The sequence below is a fragment of the Streptopelia decaocto genome (genome assembly GCF_964273445.1).
Source record: "Streptopelia decaocto genome assembly, chromosome: 1".
NCBI lineage: Eukaryota > Metazoa > Chordata > Aves > Columbiformes > Columbidae > Streptopelia > Streptopelia decaocto.
This window is the reverse complement of record NC_138663.1, coordinates 128,175,340-128,193,917: the sequence shown is the minus strand read 5'-3', so window position 1 is coordinate 128,193,917 and position 18,578 is coordinate 128,175,340. Positions and strand designations below refer to the sequence as shown.

The window sequence follows — 18,578 nt, the reverse complement described above, 5'->3', positions numbered from 1 at the left end:
TGCAGGACGTGAAAAATGGATCTACTTTCAAGTCAGACAAGTCCCCCAATCCCTCTATGTATCTACTGGTTTTGCCAAGTTAGTTTTCAGACCAAGCAAGTCCTTCCAACCAGTTCCTCACGTGAGTACCCTGACCTGCACCTTCAACCCCCATGCACTGGGCAGGAACCAGCCTGGAACAACTCCTTTCAGGAGCAGCGCTGCTTTTTTAGCATTTGTACAAATACTGTACAGCAACAGTACTGAGTGTCAAAGCCTCTCTGTTTTTGAGAAAAGCTTCCCATCACTTAGCTGAGATGGTCTGTTTTTGTGCTCATGTTCAATTACTTATTGAAATGTGACTTTAGCGGCAGCTTAGAAAGGCAAGATTTCCTCTCGTCTCATTGCCATTTGCTAATTAAACCTCCTAACGACAAAAAGCTTACTAACATACATCATTGGAAACATGTTCTTAGTACACTGATGGAGACAGGGTGAGCAACAGGTTAGAGCTGGAAATGACAAATACACATGCAGACATCTTAGACCCACCGAAGGCAGCTGCAGACCCAATTTCTTTGCCTCACAATTGGAGCAAACCCCTCTTTGTCAGGAAAGGCTCCATTTTAGCCGCTCCATAGCTGATAAGAAACAGATGCTAAATGTCTCCTAACATTTAACCAGAGAACTGTTCCTTAAGAGGATTTTATAAGACTAGGAAAGAGATGCCAATACAAAAACGGAGTCGAAACCAATTTCGGAGGTTATCATTAAGGAGTATTTAGCATCTTAAAAGCCAGAGGCAAATCACAACACTGCAGTTTTCCAGACACTGGCTGGAGGGCCTAAACGTCCTTGATACCAGTAGACAAGTCAAATCACGAGCAGAGGAACCTTATCAACAAGAAGAAAATCCAATTGTGCTTGAAAAGCTTCCCCCTTCTCTTCAAGCAATTTTCTTGGTGCTGTAAGTTTTTTTGGCAGGGTCTGCAGCTTGCTAACCATCCGACTGCAAGGAGCACTCTTCCAGGTTGTAGCACTCTGATTCATTTGAACTAAAGCAACTGAAACATCTCTGGCTTCATACTAGACTGCATAACCTTTAAGACCACGGCTGAATCCATGACTGATTTTGTAGGGGTAAGAAAGAAGCCAAGAGAGATCAAAAGGAAGCACTTTGAAAGAATTAAAAAAAAAAAAAAAAGGCAGTTCCCCGGGTAAAAACATTCAGTAAGCCTCCCACCACAGAAGTGATGCTCTCCCTTCCCAAGCTCCTTGTGACCCTCTCTCTCCTGGCCCCCTCCCTGTGGTCTGCTGCACTGTTTATTCTGCCTTTCACTTTATATAATGGGTCTGGTAAAAGTGTTCCAAGCACACATTCGATTTACAATAAAAACTGCTTTAATAAAGACATCTAACTTGACGGAAGGTCAACTAAAAGACGACAATTCGCATAAACCAAAACCTCCTGTGTAAATAAACAGGATTTGCAGGAGCCTCAGGATGTCGGCCAGTCTGGCCAAGGCTGCAGAGAGGGAGTCTCCTCACAAACAATTACATTTTAAGGATGCACAAGAGTGGAGCCTGCCAGCCCGGCACCGACAGGGCGTCAGGGTGCAGCAAGGCAGCCTCCCACCAGGCTCGGGCAACCCAGAGAGCCCCAGCCGAACCTCACTCAGAAACGAGGTGATGGCCATGGCCATCGGCAGAGCCCCTGCCCGGCATGTTCCCCAAACACAGCCCACCCTGGCCCATGGGATCGGTGCACGCCAGGGTGACCTAGAGGCAGCAAAGACAGGGGTGGCAGTGGCACAACCGGCTTGCAAAACGGAGCTCGCGGCGGAGCACTTTGGGCAGACACAGATGGAGAAATCACGATCTTGGCCACTGTTGCTAACAACGCATCGAGGAGCAGATGAGGCGCCAGCAACACTCCCGGGCAGCTAGCTTCAGTAAACAAAACCACCCCAAACCCTGTGTGTGCAAACACCCACTCTGCCGTTCTCTCCGTCTGTTCCCCTCCAGCCAAGCAGCCCTCAGCTCTATAAGCATCCAGGCTTGTGTTTCAGCCACTGCCCCCTCCAGCCCCTGTGCCTGGGCAGGCAGTAGCAGAGCAGGCGGGTGCGACAGCAGAACTGAGTGTCAGGCAACTGCACGCTGCTGCTCCCCAGCCAGCACTCCTCCTCCACCAGGAGACAGGCCTTTAAGATCATCCCTGCATTCTCCAAGAGTCGCCTCTGCATCATTATTTCACTCCAAAATGCCATTTACAAGTGAGCTGCAGTTTCAAGACGTTGTGCAGGCCCTACTCCCCTCTAGGAATAGCAAATAAATCACCAATTACTATGCATGAATAGAGAGAGGAAGAGGGTAATGAGTCTATGTACATATATACATATGCAATGTTTGAACACAAAGAGCTGTAAATTGCATTCACAGGTGGTATTCTGGAGACTGCAGGAGACTCAAAAGCAGAACTATTCATAAACCAGTCACCGACATGAATGAATTCAGCATTCCCCAGAAGCCTATTGTGTTTCCTATATATTACACTATAAATATGAGGAGTATCAGACTTTGCATCCCTGCAAAAAAGAAGGTAAATCTTGCAACTACACATAGGATTAGCACTGGCTGGCACAAGTATTAATGGTCTCATCGCTGCATGAGGATTATTTACAGCACTTGCTCTATTTTCCCATTTTGTACTTGCTGTGATGAAGTGCCACTTGTTTAAAGAACCCTGTAACAAACACTGCAGCAACAGGGGAAAAACAGCAGAGATCTACAAATGTTACACCCACATGCCAGATGTGGGTTTTCAAACCCTGGTTTTGCAGTTCCTTGGATTCTGGTAGCTAGTTAATGTCTGATACATTACATTAAATCATCCACCGGCTCTTTCCATAACCACGATTCTTCCTTCAGCAATTCTAATGAGTTTCCAAAAGGATAAGGAAAAAAATGAGTTGCATTTCTTTTTCAGCATACTCAACCCGTAGTACCTTATCCATATATTCTAGCATTAACATTACTTGTTTTGAATGCAACAGTCTTTTTCTAGCCAGTCAGAGATCTATGTTTCGAAATAAGGCTTTTTACTCCAGCCACTTCCCCACTAAGTCAAATGATGTCTCAGTTTTCAAAAAGCAACTTTCGTGCAACTCGAGGCTTTGAGGCACAGTCACACATGCCCAATTTTGTTAAAGCCAGCAGCTGGGCAAATGCAGATCAACTGTCTGAAGAAATCCAGGTTAAAAACACCAGAAGAAAACTAACTCCAAGCATGCATGTGGTACGCTTCTTACGGTTAAAAACTGCCTTGCGTTTAACACAAGGTCAGCAGAGTGTTTTTAGAAACTAGATGCGTCCATGGGATTTGCGGACCACTGAAAAGCAACCAGTTCTCCAGGTGATGGAAGACATCTCGCAGTTCATCCCCTGGGGAGGGAGAAGGTACCTTATAGCCAGTTTTAGGACAAGCCCAGAAAGCCAGCTCCTGCAAACAGAGAGCCAGGACAGCCCTGGCAGCCAGCCAGATGCCGGGTCAGCCCCCACAAGGGGTGTCCAGCACAGCCCTGGGGGTCCCACTTTTTCTTCCCCGTTGCGGGAACCCATCGGCAGGACGATGCCCTCTGCTGATACAGCGCTACATCAGCTGGGAGCGCTTCGGAGCGCCGTGCAGGACACCGGCCGCTCGTTCGCTCACTCCATATTAGGAAGACTTAATCCAGAACGGTGTTATTGTTCTTCAACGGGAGAAAAACTAGGCATGCAAAGCCACGACAGCATGCGATTGCCGTTTGTCTACACCCATCTTGCAGGCTACAACAGACTGCCTGAGCAAAGTCACCCTGGATAAACTCAGCTTTAAGATGGCTTTTTTTTCAGGGAACCCAAAGAAAAAAGCTACTGGCTAAGGGAAGTTTGAATCTCCTCCAAAACCATTTCAAAGAGTCATCCCTCTCTTTCCTGAAGACAGAGAGAGTGCATGAAAAACCACACAGACACGCAAATTAGAGACATGGACACAGGACTGCAATTCAAGTAAAAACATTCCCAAATTGGCAGAGCAGGAATGTGACAATTCTCAAGAGAGTAAAATTGCCAGCCTTGCTGCTTCTTCCCTCAACAGCATTAATGCCAGCAGAAAGTCTTACCAATGAAAAGGCAAATCAAAACAATTCCGAGGTTACACTGTACATACACAGGCAGAAAGCAGCGTGAACGTGCCGTACAGTATTTTCCACAAACGTTCCTATCAACTCATCAGTACTAAGCCAGGCACACGGGTTGCCACAAACACCCTAAGAGGCATTTTAATTGTCTTGCATTCTGCTTTTCCCAAATTTGTAGGAAGGGACCTTGCATTGCTACAACATCTCTAACCCAGCAGTGTGGACTCAAAGGACTTCACAGAAGTCACCCAGTCACCCCCTGGGCAGGCACTTGTGGGACGGGACAAAAACACACACGTTTAACGGTTCACAGGGTACAAACCGCAAAGCAGAAAGAGAAGGGGCGACAGGAGGAGTTTGGAGAAACAGCACAAAGCAATAAAATTGCGTTTTACGACAGCAGGGACTGCCTTCCCTCTACGTTTCAACGCACTCTTCGAGAGAGAAGAGGACTTTGTTTCTGCAGCCTACCTTATCCCAGGCATTTTATCTGCCTTCATTGTGCAAAAAGCTCAACGCCGACCCGTAACTCCCTACCCATTACGATTCCCCCTCCGAGACGCGTCCCCTGACCCCAGCACGGAGTAGCCCCCTGTCAGACCGCTCGCCTTCCCAAGTTGATGCCGGAGGAGGTGCCCGTCCCTTCCATTCCCTAACCCCCACGCCCCGGCTGGACCCCGCGCCGCGCCCCGGCGAGGATGGTCAGCGGGGTATTGCAGGAGGAGATTAAACCCTGATTTTATTTTTTTTTTAATCTATTTATTTATTTTTTTTTTTATTTCCCCTCCTCCCTCCGACCGTAGAACAGCGCGGGCACTGACAACTCCTAGGGGAAAGCGCTGATAGGGAATGACCCTCCCGGGAGCCCTGCGAAGGAGGGCACTCGCCGTGGGTCCGGTCCCGTCCCGCCCCGCCCGGGGGACCCCCGTCCCGTCCCGCCCCCGCCGGCGGCCGGCACTTACCGAGGAGCAGCAGGGAGGCCAGCTGCGGCCGCAGGGTCCGCATGGCTGCCGGGGAGCGGGGCGGCGGCCGCCCTTACCTCCCGCCGCGGGGCGCCGCGGGGCGCCGGCTCCCGGGGCAGGCGTCGCGCCGGGCCCGGCGGCACAAAGGGAAGGTGGCGGGGCCGGCACGGGGAGGCGCCAAGGCAGGCGGGGGCATCGCCCCCGCAGCGGGGCAGCCGCCGCGCCTCCCCGCCCCGCCGCTCCGCTTCGCTTCGCTCCCCGCCGCCGCTCCGCGCCGACGGCTCCTGGGGCAGAGGCAGGAGGCGAGGGAGAAATCGTCTCGTCCGCAGCGCAGGAAAAAAAAAAATAGAAAAAAATGGGCGGGCGGGTGTGCACGAAACAACAACAAAAAGATCTCACCCTAAAAGTTATAAAAATAAAGGGGGCGCCGCGCTCCCCGGCTTGCCCCGGCCCGCCGCCCTCACCTGCCTGCCCGCACGCCCGCTCGCACGGCGCTGTCGCCGCCGCCGCGGGGTGCCCGGCGCTTCCTCCGCGCCGCCAAACTCCTCCCCCGGCCCGCCCCGCCGCCGCCCGCTCCCCCCGGCGGCGGGCGGGGGAGGCGGGCAGCCCCCGGTCGGCGGGTAGGGCGCGCTGCGCGGCCGCGGAGCCGGGCAGGGCCGGGGATGTCCCGGCGTGTGGGCGCTCCGGGGGCGGGGGTCGGAGAGGGCGCTGCGGAGCGTGTGTTTTGGAGGGTCGTGGCCTGGGTCTGCGAGGCCAGGGGTGAAGCCCGGGTCCTGAAAGAGCGCGGGGATAAAACGGGTTCCTTTGTTTTAAGGGAAAAAGGGAGTCCTCGGGCGCTCCTCGGAAACCCGGATTGCTGGGAAATGGCATAAATGCTCCCTTTTGTTCCCATGCAAACCAAAAATAACAGCCGGACTTCCCAAGTTTCGACCAACTCGTGACTATTCCACTGTGATGCACTGATACCGAGACCCGAATCCAGGGCTGGTATTAATCCTTGGTTGCCAGATGTGAGCCCTCCCCATGTGCAGGCATTGCTGCACTTGGGATACTGCCCAGGCAATCAACACTACAATGTGTCAACACCAGAAATGCATCTAAAGTACATCCAGGAAACACTGAAATGCATAAATATGGCAACACTGGGGACTGGGTTTTATGTTGTTTGTAAATAAAAGCTGAATGAGAAAACCCTTCTCAAGGGTGCAGATGTTCAAACGTCCCAAATGGACGTTTGCAAATGGACGTTTGCAAATGGAACCCCCAGTTGCATGTTAGCTCAATAGATGCCAGAAGTGACAGCAACAGCAGAGTGAGGTACCCTCTTAGTGCTCTGATCCTGCAAGGACCCTTTGCAGGAGACACTTCTGCCTGAACTCAGAGTCCCCAGTGAAGGGAGGGGATTCCCCTCATCTACTCTGCTCTTGTGAGACCCCACCTGGAGTTCTGCATTCAGCTCTGGGGCCCCCAACATAAAGACAGGGACCTGTTGGATCAAATCTGGAAAAGGGCCATGTAGATGATCATAGGGCTGGAACACCTCTCCTGTGAAGACAGGCTGGAAGAGTTAGGGTCGTTCAGCCTGGAGAAGTCTTTGCGACGACCTCACAGCAGCCTTCCTAAAGGTGGCGTACAAGAAAGCTGGAGAGGGACTTTTTACAAGGGCATGCAGTGGCAATGGGTTTAAACTGAAGGAGGGGAGATTTAGATTAGATATGTGGAAGAAATTCTTCACCATGAAGGTTGTGAGACAGTGAAACAGGCTGCCCAGAGAAGCTGTGGGTGTCCCATCCCTGGAAGTGTTCAAGGCCAGTTTGGACAGGGGTTTGAGCAACCTGGTCTAGTGGAAGGTGTCCCTGCCCATGGCAGGGGGGTTGGAACTAGATGATCTTTAAGGTTCCTTCCAACCCAAACCATTCTGTTATTCTGAGTCCTTAGAAGCTGTACCCATCAGAAGTCAGAAGCTGCAGAATCTGTCTGTATTACCATATGGACTTGCTTCCCAACACGGCTGTTGTGGCAGATGCATTGATAGCCAGCTCCTAGTGACCCAGCAAATTCTGTTTCTGCAGGCTAATAATGTTAAGCTGTGCCATTTTCAGAGTGGGAGGTTTAATTTGCAGCTTTGTCATGCTCTCTGCACAGAGGAGCCAAAGAAGAGAATAATTGGAGACATGTGGGAGAGAAAGGGTTAGCATTGTGTTTGCAGTGAAAATGAAACTCACACTTTGGCCCATAAGCTTTAATTACATCAAGACTGCCTTCAAGTGAGACATGGAAAAGGAACAGAGGTGATGATAAGAGTTGATAGAAAATACCAGTCCATTTGCCTTTTCTCTTAGGTGATTTGAGGGCTGAAACGTCATCCAGTATAATATCACTCAGCTTGCTCAATATTTTTCACGTGTGGTCTCCTATTAGAAGTCCTCATGGACAAGCCTATGAATATTTAGAGCAAGCACTATAGGGCTACTTTGAAGGAAACTTCCAGTATCTTTAAATGGATGCAGGATAAAGATCAATTATTCCAATGCTTCAAAAGATGTATAACTAGAGAAATAAATAACAGGAAAAGAAAAAGAAAGGCAAATTAAGAAATACAGGGCACAGGCAGGAAAAAATTTTTTTTCTGGATAAACTCAATAAAAAGGAAGCGTTAAAGCTTGGTGATACAAGAAAGCATTTCTAGATGGCAAGGGATATAGACTATGAACCCACTACATTCCTGAATTAAGAAATGATATCCATCTCCATCTGAAGAGATGGGGAGGAAAACACTAGCATGATTCAGGTGAGGTCCTGGCGCAGGTCAGGGACAAGCCAGGAGCAGACACTTTGTTTCTTGGCTCTGAATACATTGCTTTTGCCAGTGAAGCCTGTCAACAAGACAATTCAAAGTGAATTTGGGTGCATTCTTGCTATTTCTAGGCACTGTGTGACTTTACAGCGTACAAGCCTAACAGAAACATAAAAACGCACTGTAAAAATGTTATCAGAGATTCACTAAACATTCACATCGTCTTCTCAGAGCTCTTGCAGGGTATTGCATTAATGCATAGTAACAATAAAAATATAAAAAGACCATGGAAATGACATTATAGCATTATAAGATTAATCCAATTCCAGTCAAATTAGATTATAATAAGAACTGTGTGTGCTAAAGACTATTAATGGGAACCTGTGTTTCAAAAACTTCATCACCTTTGTGCGTGTTCTCCTCCCTGACCCCAATAACAAAAATAGCTTGGTGTTCACGAGAGCGCCCTTCTCCAGAGGACTTCACAAACACTCTCTGGTCTTCTGAGGAGAACATTGGCCTCGCTCCTGCATCAGTGGAGAAACTGAGGCCCAGGCAGGGCGGCTTTCTCAAACCTGGGGAGGCAGCCAGCCCTCCCTCGGGCTTGGCTCCAGCTTTTCAAGCTCCTGCGGTGGGGCTCTGACTCCCTGTGGCCGTTTGTCTGTCTGTCCATGTGGCTTATTCACGCAGCCGAATGGGAACAAACACCACAGTCACCTCGAAGACAAAACCGTTTCAAGCACGAGGTTGCTGTGAAGTAGCTTTCCAGGAAGACAAATCTGGGCTTCCTCGCACTCCCAGCACAACTGAGTCACTCAGGAGCGCCGTCCTCAGCAGCAGCCACATCATTTTGGTCGGGCCACGCGGTTGCTCTTTGGCAGCAGGATGGCTGTAATAGCTGGAGGCAGACGGGCGTGACTCAAGCGATGCTGATGATATACACATTAGGTCACAACCCACACCGCTGTCTTTCTTGTTGCTCAGTCGCTGCCAGCGGTCTGCTCGGGCTTGCTTCCCCATCGCTCGCCTCCGCAGGCAGGGACAGGAGCCGGACAGCGGCAACTCACTCTTGGGGCGAAGGGGAAACCATCCCGCCGGCTGCCGTTTGCTGAGCTGCTCTGTGCTCACACCAAGTCACAGGTGCTCCCTGTTGGGCAGGAGAAGCTCAACCAACGCGTACCTGCAGACCAGGCAAGACTGGGTGGCTGCTGTGTGGCCGAGAGCCATCAGGGTAGATGTTTCCCAAAGCTCTGGGGTGCAAGAGGCTGCTGTAATACAACAGCTGTGACTGAGAGCTGCATCCTTGGCCCTAGGGGAGCAAAGTGACGGCAACATCCAGAGTCTGAATATGCTGCTCGCCCCATGTGCAAAGGCTTCCCGTGACCCACAGATGAAGAGTGAAGTTATACTAGTGTCTGGCCCTCAGACAAAAGAAGTTTGGCAGAAATGCAACATATGTACGTTATGAAATAAGAATGCTGGTCCTTCTTCAGGACAAAACACTGCACACCCTCAAGTGCTGGACCCTGTGGGTATTTATCCCAGTCCTCTCATCATCAGGCAGGGGAGGGAACCAGGCACAAGACAGATTTGCAGCCTTTAGTTTTTGGAGCAGGCAGTAACCTGCATGGCTAAAGGTGATTATAGCAAAAAGGGGACTGGGTTCAACCAAGCAAGGCAGGCCCCTGTCTTGTTTTCCGCAAGACAGGAGGCTCCATAGTCTTCTGCATGTCAGGAGGAGCAATTTCCTTCCTGTACAAGAGGAAAAGACACATGGGCAAAAGGATGACGGGGAGATTCAACTGCAGTTGCAGGAGTGACTACCTCTCTGAGGGCAGTGACTCCAGCCAGAGCTGGAGAACAGTTTAAAAGGCTGTATATATGGCTCAGAGAGGGGGGAGTGTGAATCCACATCCCCCTCCTCTCAGAGGCTACCTGAGTGTTTCAAATTGAGCAATCAGAACCAAACCATCCAGAAACAGAAAGCACTTAAAAAAATGTCGTATTTGATTCACCCAAGATCACATAACACAATCCACAGAACCCGGGGTCTTCTGGCTACTCCAAGCCTGAAGATGTGTTTGGGGAAGGTCACAATCAGGTCAAAGCTCCTCTGCCACATTATGAAGGGGAGAGGAGACACTCCTAGAGCTCCAGGCTAAAGTGGAGAGGAACGACCCAAGCCATTTAGTTTGACTGAAACATTGCCTAAAACATTTTCTCCAGACCTTATTTACACTGCAAAGTTTTGAACATCAGTTTCGCCCAGAGGAAAAAGAAGATATTTATATTTAATGGCCAACATTTAAGCTCCTTTAAAATGAGCTGGGAGGTTGCAGTTGAAACAGAGAGAAAATCCTAACTGCCCTGGCACAAAGCAGCAGTGCTGCCATTGCAGAGAAGCTGACATCCGTAACTAGACTAAGGTTTTGGGTCTAGCTCAGCCTAGACTGCATCCCAGGACCAGTATGCTAGTCCACGAATGGCACCAAGGCAGTTCTCAGGCAGCCGAGGGATATGAAGGAATTCCCATTTTTGTGCCCTGGGCAGAGGGATGAGGAGAGGGAGAAGGAGGCAGAACAAAAAAAAAAAAAAAAGCCTGTGTAAAGATAGATCAACACATTTCCAGATTTTCAGGACATCTGTCAGCAAGCCCCAGAGTATATGGCAGCTAATCCCTTTGCAGATTTTCTTTTAACTATTGCTTGACAGAAGACTCTGCCAATCTTTTCATAAACGTACCCACGCCTGAAGTTGCGGTCTGCCTAAGGTTACGATCTGTCTGCAAGGAAAAACATTGCACTACCAGCTTGAGAAATGACATTAGGGAAACACCTCGCTGAGGAACATGAAGCAGCTTCAAGCTTTGGAGTATGCGCAAAGCAAAAGATGTTTCCTGAAGATGAAGAAGGCCAGAGGCAAGGCAGCTACCTGACTAAATATCCACAGTGCTCCCACCTTCTCCGACACCCCTGCTGGCTCGCTCCAGGGCTGGCCAAAGCCAGTGCAGGGGAGAGGGCTTGTGCTGCAGGGCTGGGCTGTTGGTCACCTCTGGCTTCAAACGCTTTCTAGAAAGCTGCGGATTATCCTCCCGCGTGTCCCTTCCACACACAGCAGGAGGGGCAGCGCAACGTGGCTCGAGAGCGAAGAGTTAGAATAGCGCGAATCTTCCTTTGTTCCTGGTTTAATTCTCAAACGCTGTGTTTCGCAGAGTTCAGCTGTTGCGTTGCTCATCTGCTAAGAGCGGGCAGAAAGCAGTCCATAAGACTGTTCTTCCATACTGCAGTGGTAAAATGTCTTGGTCCTGACACGGGCACACGCAAATTACAGGGGCAGGGAGCCCTGTAGTGCCAAGAGGACTGGGCTCATTAAGCACAGCTGACACAGGCAAAGCCCCAGGCACTCCTGGGCAAGCTGCCTTAGGCTCTGCTGCTCTGGCCAGCCGGACCTGCAGCTGCTGCTGGGACCTTCCCAGCTTCCTAAGGCTCTGGTTGAAGTACACGCAGGAATGAACACATCATTTTTCTGCTTTCTCATCCTACCTACAAAAATGAAGCTCAAGTTTTGCGATGTTTTGCAGGTTAATTCAGACCTCCTCATGCTTTTAGCGTGTGCCAGAATAAGGCAAGTGAGTAAAAGATTGACTGCAAGCCACATGATTACTGATGGAGCAGCAGTTTATCTTTGTTTTCTTCCCCGCTGGGAAGAAAAGTAGCATAGAAAAGTGGGCAAATGGACATTTCTGTTATCAACATTTTTCAGTGGCAGCCAGCAAAAAAAATGGGTGTTTCAGCAGTAAAAACAAAATTAAAAAATCACCTTTGTCAAATACACTTTTAGCCTCCCATCCCACAAAATTTTCAGCTTCTGGTTGCACTTCACATTTTTCCACAGAATCATTTTGAAGAAAGAAAATCTATTTTCTAGCCCTGTCTAACAATGTGAGATTCTGGGTGTGTCTGCACTCTTTCTAAACAGTCCCAGGCAACTGTACAAAAAAAAAAAAAAAGCAGTCTCTCAGCTGCTGTCATTTATCATAAAACATTTCTTTCATCCGGTTAGCTACGATAAGCACTTTGATTGTTACTCTGGAAGAAATACGTAATCATTAGGTTTCAAAGTCCACACCTTCGCTTATGTGATTGAAGCCAACTCATACCTCTTGCAGTATTGGCCTTACAGCAAGATAGCAGCTGGTATTGGAAGACGGCAGCAATTTTGCTTGCATTTTGCTGTGGGCGTTGGTCATCTTTATGTAATAACCAAATTATTTGGGACTCATCTGGGAGGGAGGTGTGCAGGACGCCATGCCCTTACTCCAAGGATTGTTTTTTGCATTTCACATTCAAGAATCATTATATAAACCCTAAAATATTCATGACAGCAGGAATGAAAGCCCAGGAGTCTCACCTTCTATAGAGGTTCCTGAATGTTAAATTACTAGACTTGTTTCGCTGTTCATCCCCTCTACTGGCTTGTTCTCTTTCTCCCTCAGCTTTTTACCACCCACTCCAAGCAGCACACCTCCATGGGGTCAGCATTCCCAAACACAGGAGACTTCACTATCTTGTTTCCAACCCAAGCCAAAAGCACACAGCACAGACAGCCAGATACCTGCCTGCAACACAAGCAGGCAACAAATATCTTCTCTGCTACACTGCAAATGACTCATTGCCTCTGACTTTTTAGCTCCCAGAGTCTCCCAAGGGAGGCAACAGGTTTTGTGCATTAGCGCTGCAGACAGGTATTTTAAATTAGTGCACTTTCAGAGCAAACGCTGCCTCTTCTCCTTGTGGTGAGCTGTAGGTAGAAGGTTGTCCAAGCATCCCTGCACCACCCTTAGAACAATAGAACAGACAGATGGAAAATCGAACCTACACCTCCAGAAGAAAATGGAGTCAAACACCCTTTCTGGAGAACCAGGAGTACCTCTCTGCCCCTCCTCTTTTACCATTACCACCAGTTTCAGTATGGACCAGGGGTGACCTTGGTTCACTGTGTTCCATCTTGCCCACCTGACAGTATCTTGCACCCCCAGAGGCATCATGCCTGGGGGAGGTGAATGGTCCATTCTGCCATTCCTTGGTCCTCTGGGCTGAGCCTGCCAGCAACGTGCCCATGAAATGCCAACAGCTGGCACTGTTTTGTGCCGATTCTTCGTTTCGCGATGCCATTCACTTGTGTGCTAAGAAGAGCTCCTCTGCCACATGAGTGACATGATATTTGCTGCTCAAGAATGGGGAAAAAAATAACTTATTGTGTCTGTAAGCTTGTTCGGTGTCACCCCCACCCTGCACCCTGTCACTTCTTCTTAGAGGCTGTGGCCATGGGGAGGAGGGAGCCCAGACAGCCTTCTGCTGCTGCCCTCACCACACTCTGCCTCCTGCCCCAGCAGCAGCTGCATCGCTGGGGTTGAGCCAGGTGAGGGCAAAGCTGGGAGAAGAGGCAACTGTTTTGCAGGATGCTTATTGCCAGGCCGATTTGCTGTCCTCAGCAGTTTGCTACCTGAAAGCAACTGCTGTGACTAAAGCTGGCCATGGTACAGATGGTTACCAAATTGTAGGGATATTATCTTACTCTCACTTTACCCTGATTGAAAAGACAGCTCAAGGGACAGAGCGGGAGAGAACAGAGGTCGTGGGTTCCCCGGAGACAGGACTTGATCGTGGCCCCCTCACAAACACCCAAGCGATGCCGATTTTGACTCACTATTGGCCAAATCACCCTGGCCAGCCAGCGCGGACACGTTTTTGTTTGCAGCGCTGGAGCCGTCTGGATCATCCCACCCGTGTGGAAATGTGATTTAGAGCAGGGCTGCAAACCAAAAGTCTGAAACATTGCTCCCGTAAAACATATGCCAGATTCCCTTGCTAACCTCCCTTGACAGATAAGCTATAGCAGAGCCTTCTTCCCCAGGGGAGGAGGGGAACTGTCACTTGCCCTGAAAAGGCTTCTGGTTCCAGCCAGTGGAGCTCACCAGCTGTATTTCAAGAAGAGCTGTTTGCTGTGCTTTGTTTTCTTTCAAGTACTGTTAGAATTCTTCTGCAGATGCGTGTTTCAAGCTAGAGCTAACAATGGGCAGCCAGAGCTGAGGAAGGATAAAATCGCTTTCCTCCTGGCTTGCTTTAGGATAATCAGCTAGCTACTGCACCTCTCTTTGCCTTGATTTCCACCCCAGTAGGAAAAAGTAATGCTCACTGCAGTGTTGTGTGAATTTTCTGGCAAGCACCTCTGCCAGAAGAGGAAGAGCTGCCAGTACCTGCACTAGTGCTTAGACTGGACTGCATGGACCTCAGACAAAGCCAAGGAAGACCAGATTTGATATCATCATACTCCTGAGACAAAAAACAACCAGAAAAAAATACCCAAAGCATCGTGGTAGAAACAGAGTAAAATGGGACTTTTGCAATTGTGTCACAGACCAGGTAACAGCACCCGAGAAGAAGCAAAGCTTGAGTTTCGCAACCTGATTATAAGCTAGCTCCACTTTCACCTCAGCAGTTAAATACAACAGCATTATAACACAAGCATGGTGTCATCATGTTATTTCACAACTTGCACGAATGGGATGGTCTTTAGCATTCATAAGAGGAAGCTTCCTTGTACCAACAGGATATGAGTTGCCCTGTGTCTGGAGGATGGAGCGATTTTGGAAGCTGTCATAGCTCTTAGGAGCAACAGGCATGGAGCGGGGCCCCCATGCAGGCGGGGTGGAGGAGGGAAGAGGAAATGCCCTGATTCACTGTTATCGATTGGTAAGCAAAGCAACAGATGGATGTGGATAGAGGAGTATAAAGATGCCATAAGGCAATGTTAGTCATCATGATTAAGCCACAAGAGTGTCTACATTTGCAGTTATTTAGTTTACTTGTTTGTAGACATACATGACAGGAACTTAGAAGAGATGTGGAAAGGGATGACAACAGAGTTTTGTGGATGTCCACAGCAGGCTCCTCCCTGGCAAGAATGGTCACACGGGTACCACTCAACAATGGTTTGTCTGAAGAACTGTGAAGGGAAGGCTGGCACAGGCCTCCATGCCTCCCACGTCATTTGGAAAAGGGCAGCCCAGGAACAGCTCAAGAGGTGTGAAGGCAGGAGAAGTCAAGGAAACGAGAGGGAGCTAAAAAGCCAAGCTCGAGGAGGATGAACCCATTACAGCATCATTCCGAGGAGTGCCTTCAGAGCTGCCCTGTCAAGGATGGAGGAAAGGCTGCAGGCCATTTTGAGAGTCTGGATGAGTCGTTCAGTATGCTGATGGCTAGGGAAGTCTGCACATCAGCAACATAACACAAGACAAGGTTGTGAAGACATGAAGACAGAAAAGCATCCAGAGTAGAAGAACCAGGTGCACGGTGGTCCTGAGTGCAGGCCATGTGGGGGGAAATTGTGAAAGGCATCAGTGGGGAGGAGGTGTGTGGGCAAGAATGGGCTGGTGTTAGCATTGCTGAACTTAGCTTTTGAAAACCATCCACAAACAAACAGAATTAATTTTTAATTTGAACTAAAGAAGATGGAGGTAAAGACAAGACACAGGTTGACTTGCATTCCATGTGGTGGTTGGACTTTTGTTGGTAGATGAGGTTGGGGAGATGAGACAGGTCCTGAAAGAGGTAAGAGAGTCATCGAGGAGGAAAGGTGGTAACCTGAAGGATAACAGGTTTATTTAATCTTCACAACATTATTTCCACTTGAGGTGCTTTGCAAGGTCTGAAATGAAAGTGCCTGTGTTGAGAGAGAGAAGGAAAAACTAAAAGAATAGGATCCACAGTTCCATATTTTGTGTGTCCTTCCCTCCCCCACAGGTCAGTCAGCAGGAGCCCTGCAGGAGGTGCATCCTGAAAAGAACAAGAGCCCTCCTTCACCTTCAGCACACAGTGGTCCTACATCTGCTTGGTGAAACCACCAGCTTTCTTGCAGGGCAGCACATACATAATGTTTTGCAGGATGGGGCTTGGAACAGGATGTGGTGGGATACGTGTTGGGAAGGACTCATCACACTGAGCTACCCCCTTTGCAGCACAGACCTTGCAGTCCTGCCAGACATAAAGCAGCATAGTAGAGCTTCCCAGAAGGGAAATTACAGTCCAAATATGTTTTCTGTATAGGAAATCTGAAAGAGGAAGAAGGAAAAAAAGACCTTATCTATATTTATAAGATGAAGCTTTTCCTACATGAATAAACCTCTTAACACATTTTTTCTGGGCGCTGAGGTTATATATTTAATAGGTTTTTCTGGTATCACTTAAAAGTAGATCACCACCATGCAATGACGCCTGCTGCACTCTTTTTCTGGCATCCACACTAGCTCCCTTCACCCGTGCCCCCAGTAACTAGAGCACTGCGTGTTATTCTCACCAGACTCTGAGAGAGGATTTTTCCTTTACTTAGAAACTTTTGCTACAGAGCTGCTTGCTCACCTTCTTTTTTTTGGCCCTCCATGCTTTTCTTCTTTCCAACTTCACAAAGAACAGAGGAGACACTCTCCAGAAGAGAAGGGAAGGCACACACCTCACTGAAACCCTCCTTCTAGCTCTTCATTAGCATCCTGGGGCTGCAGATCAGCTTATTCTGCCCTGGAGCTCAGAGGATGGGGAGCAGAAACATGCACAGGCCTCCAGTCAGCCTCTGTGCAGACGGGAACCCAGCCTCTTGTGCCGTGGGCAGTGTGGCTAACACCTATATTGAACTTTTACAGAAGTTTATAGAGCAAAGGAAAAGCAAGTAGCTGCATTATCAGCATTCCCAGGTTTTTCCACTCCCCACTCTCTAACTACCTCCTTAACTAGAGAAGAGCTCTCAAGGTCCAAGGAGCCGTTCCCATGCATCGCTTCCCTGCCCTGCTGAGTGTTCCAGCACAAGCATCCTTTTGAGCCAGGCCATGCAAGCTACCGATGGACATACTAAAGCATACAAACAAGGTCCCAAAGAACTAAACTCTACAGGGCTATCTCACCCCTCAGCCAAGGCTGCTTTAGTTTCCTCCTTCCTAGCACCAGCCCTTCTGCACTGCAATGCAAAGAGCAGAGCTCTTTTGCCATGGCAGAAAACTTTAATGGGAGAGATGTCAGGTGTAGGTAACCAAAGAGGGGGGTGCATCTGTCGTGTTCAGGGCCAGCTCTGTGAAGTAAATGCTTTATAACCAGTACACTCCTACTTTCCACTTTTCAGACTTGGCATTTGGACTTTTGTCTAACCTCTTTCCCCTTCCTGCTATGTTGTGGGCAGAAGTTTCATTTTGTTGCTTTATTGTGTCTCACCTCCTTATTAAATACAATAAGTTAAAGCCGCTGCCTTTACAGCCATCTCTCAAGAGGAAAGAAGTAAGTTACTGTGGTGTCACTCCTGTATTCCTGACCTAGGAGAAGAAAAATTGTGGCACTGCTTTCTTTTACCTCTGCAAGGAATAAATATCTTGCACTGATTCTTAAGCTGTAGCTCACTGTAGACTCTTCTCTGTTTCCTCCATCCACTTCCCACTCTTTAGGACAAAATAACTGCCTCTTCATCTCAAGAGATTTATCTATTCACTTTTGTGCATGGACAGAAAAAAACATTTCTTCCCCCACAACAATGCAGCTAACTCTGTGGTAGAGCCTGACAGCTATTTCACAGCACAGAAGGAGTGGCAGAGAAAATGCAGTTGTTTTTGCCTTCAGAGATGGAACAGCAGATTGGAATGGCAAAAACTGCAATTTAACTGGAACCTTGAGAAATCCTTCACGTTTTCATAATTTAGCCCAAAGAAAAAAAAAAAAAACACACAACTCGCCTGTAAAGGCTGGATCACCAAAGCACAGGCTGACTCAAAGGGAAGGGCTTTGTTTAATGAAGTGCAACACTATCTACTAGAGCACCCACATATTTCTTAGAAGTCTTTTCATCTACCTAGTGAGTAAGCCCATTTCTGCTTACTTGAGAAGCTGGACAAGCTCAAAGGCTGGAGCGCAAGGACTGCAGGTGGAATAGAAAAGGTGTGGGTCCCACTCCTTCACATGACCCAGATGCAGCTCACAAGGCAGCCACCTCATCTTACCTGATTAGAGGGCGTGAGAACTAATTATAAGCGCTTTTTCTCCTGGTATGATTTCTAAGGTAGGCATTAGCCAAACACTACCCCTTCCCCCCCAACATTTCCCTGCCCTAACCTACTCCAGAAAATGAAAGCTTCAGCAGAACTGTATCCCCACCAAAGCTGGTTCAGGGACTGCACCTGACTAAAAACACAGTATGGTGAAAGTGCCTAGGTATCAAAGTGATTAGCTCAATATAATTATGTACTCAAGACATTACAGATAATTTGGAGGTTCTGAACTTCTGAGCACACAAAAGCGAACCCTCTCTACGCTGGTAAGAGCAGAAGGTCAGGACATGGGAGAGGTAGGTTAGTTAAACAAAAATCAGCCTTCAGCGGGACCTCATATATCAATGTCATTCATGTATAAAGTAATAAACAGAGATGTTCTGTGCACAACCTCAGGGAGGAATCCCAGTAACATCCCTGCACTGTCACAGCCTGCCAGCTTCATACTCTGCTCCTTTGGTGGGAGGTGCACCAGGAATTACACAAACACACCTCAGCTCCCATACAACTCAGAGGAGCACTGCATGTCCTCACTCTTCCTGATAAGGTCACTGTGGTCCCAGACTCTTTCAGCAACC

The 18,578-nt window shown here is 48.6% G+C and overlaps 1 protein-coding gene across 3 annotated transcripts in view; it reads right to left on the bottom strand.

Annotated features, from left to right (window-relative positions):
- The window catches only part of IGSF3 (immunoglobulin superfamily member 3), a 104,173-nt gene extending 98,569 nt beyond the window's left edge, over positions 1 to 5,604 (bottom strand). For 2 of the 3 annotated variants that reach the window (XM_082043701.1, XM_082043703.1), the window contains exon 1: positions 5,120 to 5,604. In XM_082043701.1, the coding sequence (XP_081899827.1) occupies positions 5,120 to 5,162 (43 nt within the window). In that variant the 5' untranslated portion in view covers positions 5,163 to 5,604. Of the gene's footprint in view, positions 1 to 2,860; positions 2,982 to 5,119 lie in introns of those variants that run through there. The other variant, XM_082043702.1, reaches the window with a different exon arrangement.
- Positions 5,605 to 18,578: the final 12,974 nt, after the last annotated feature.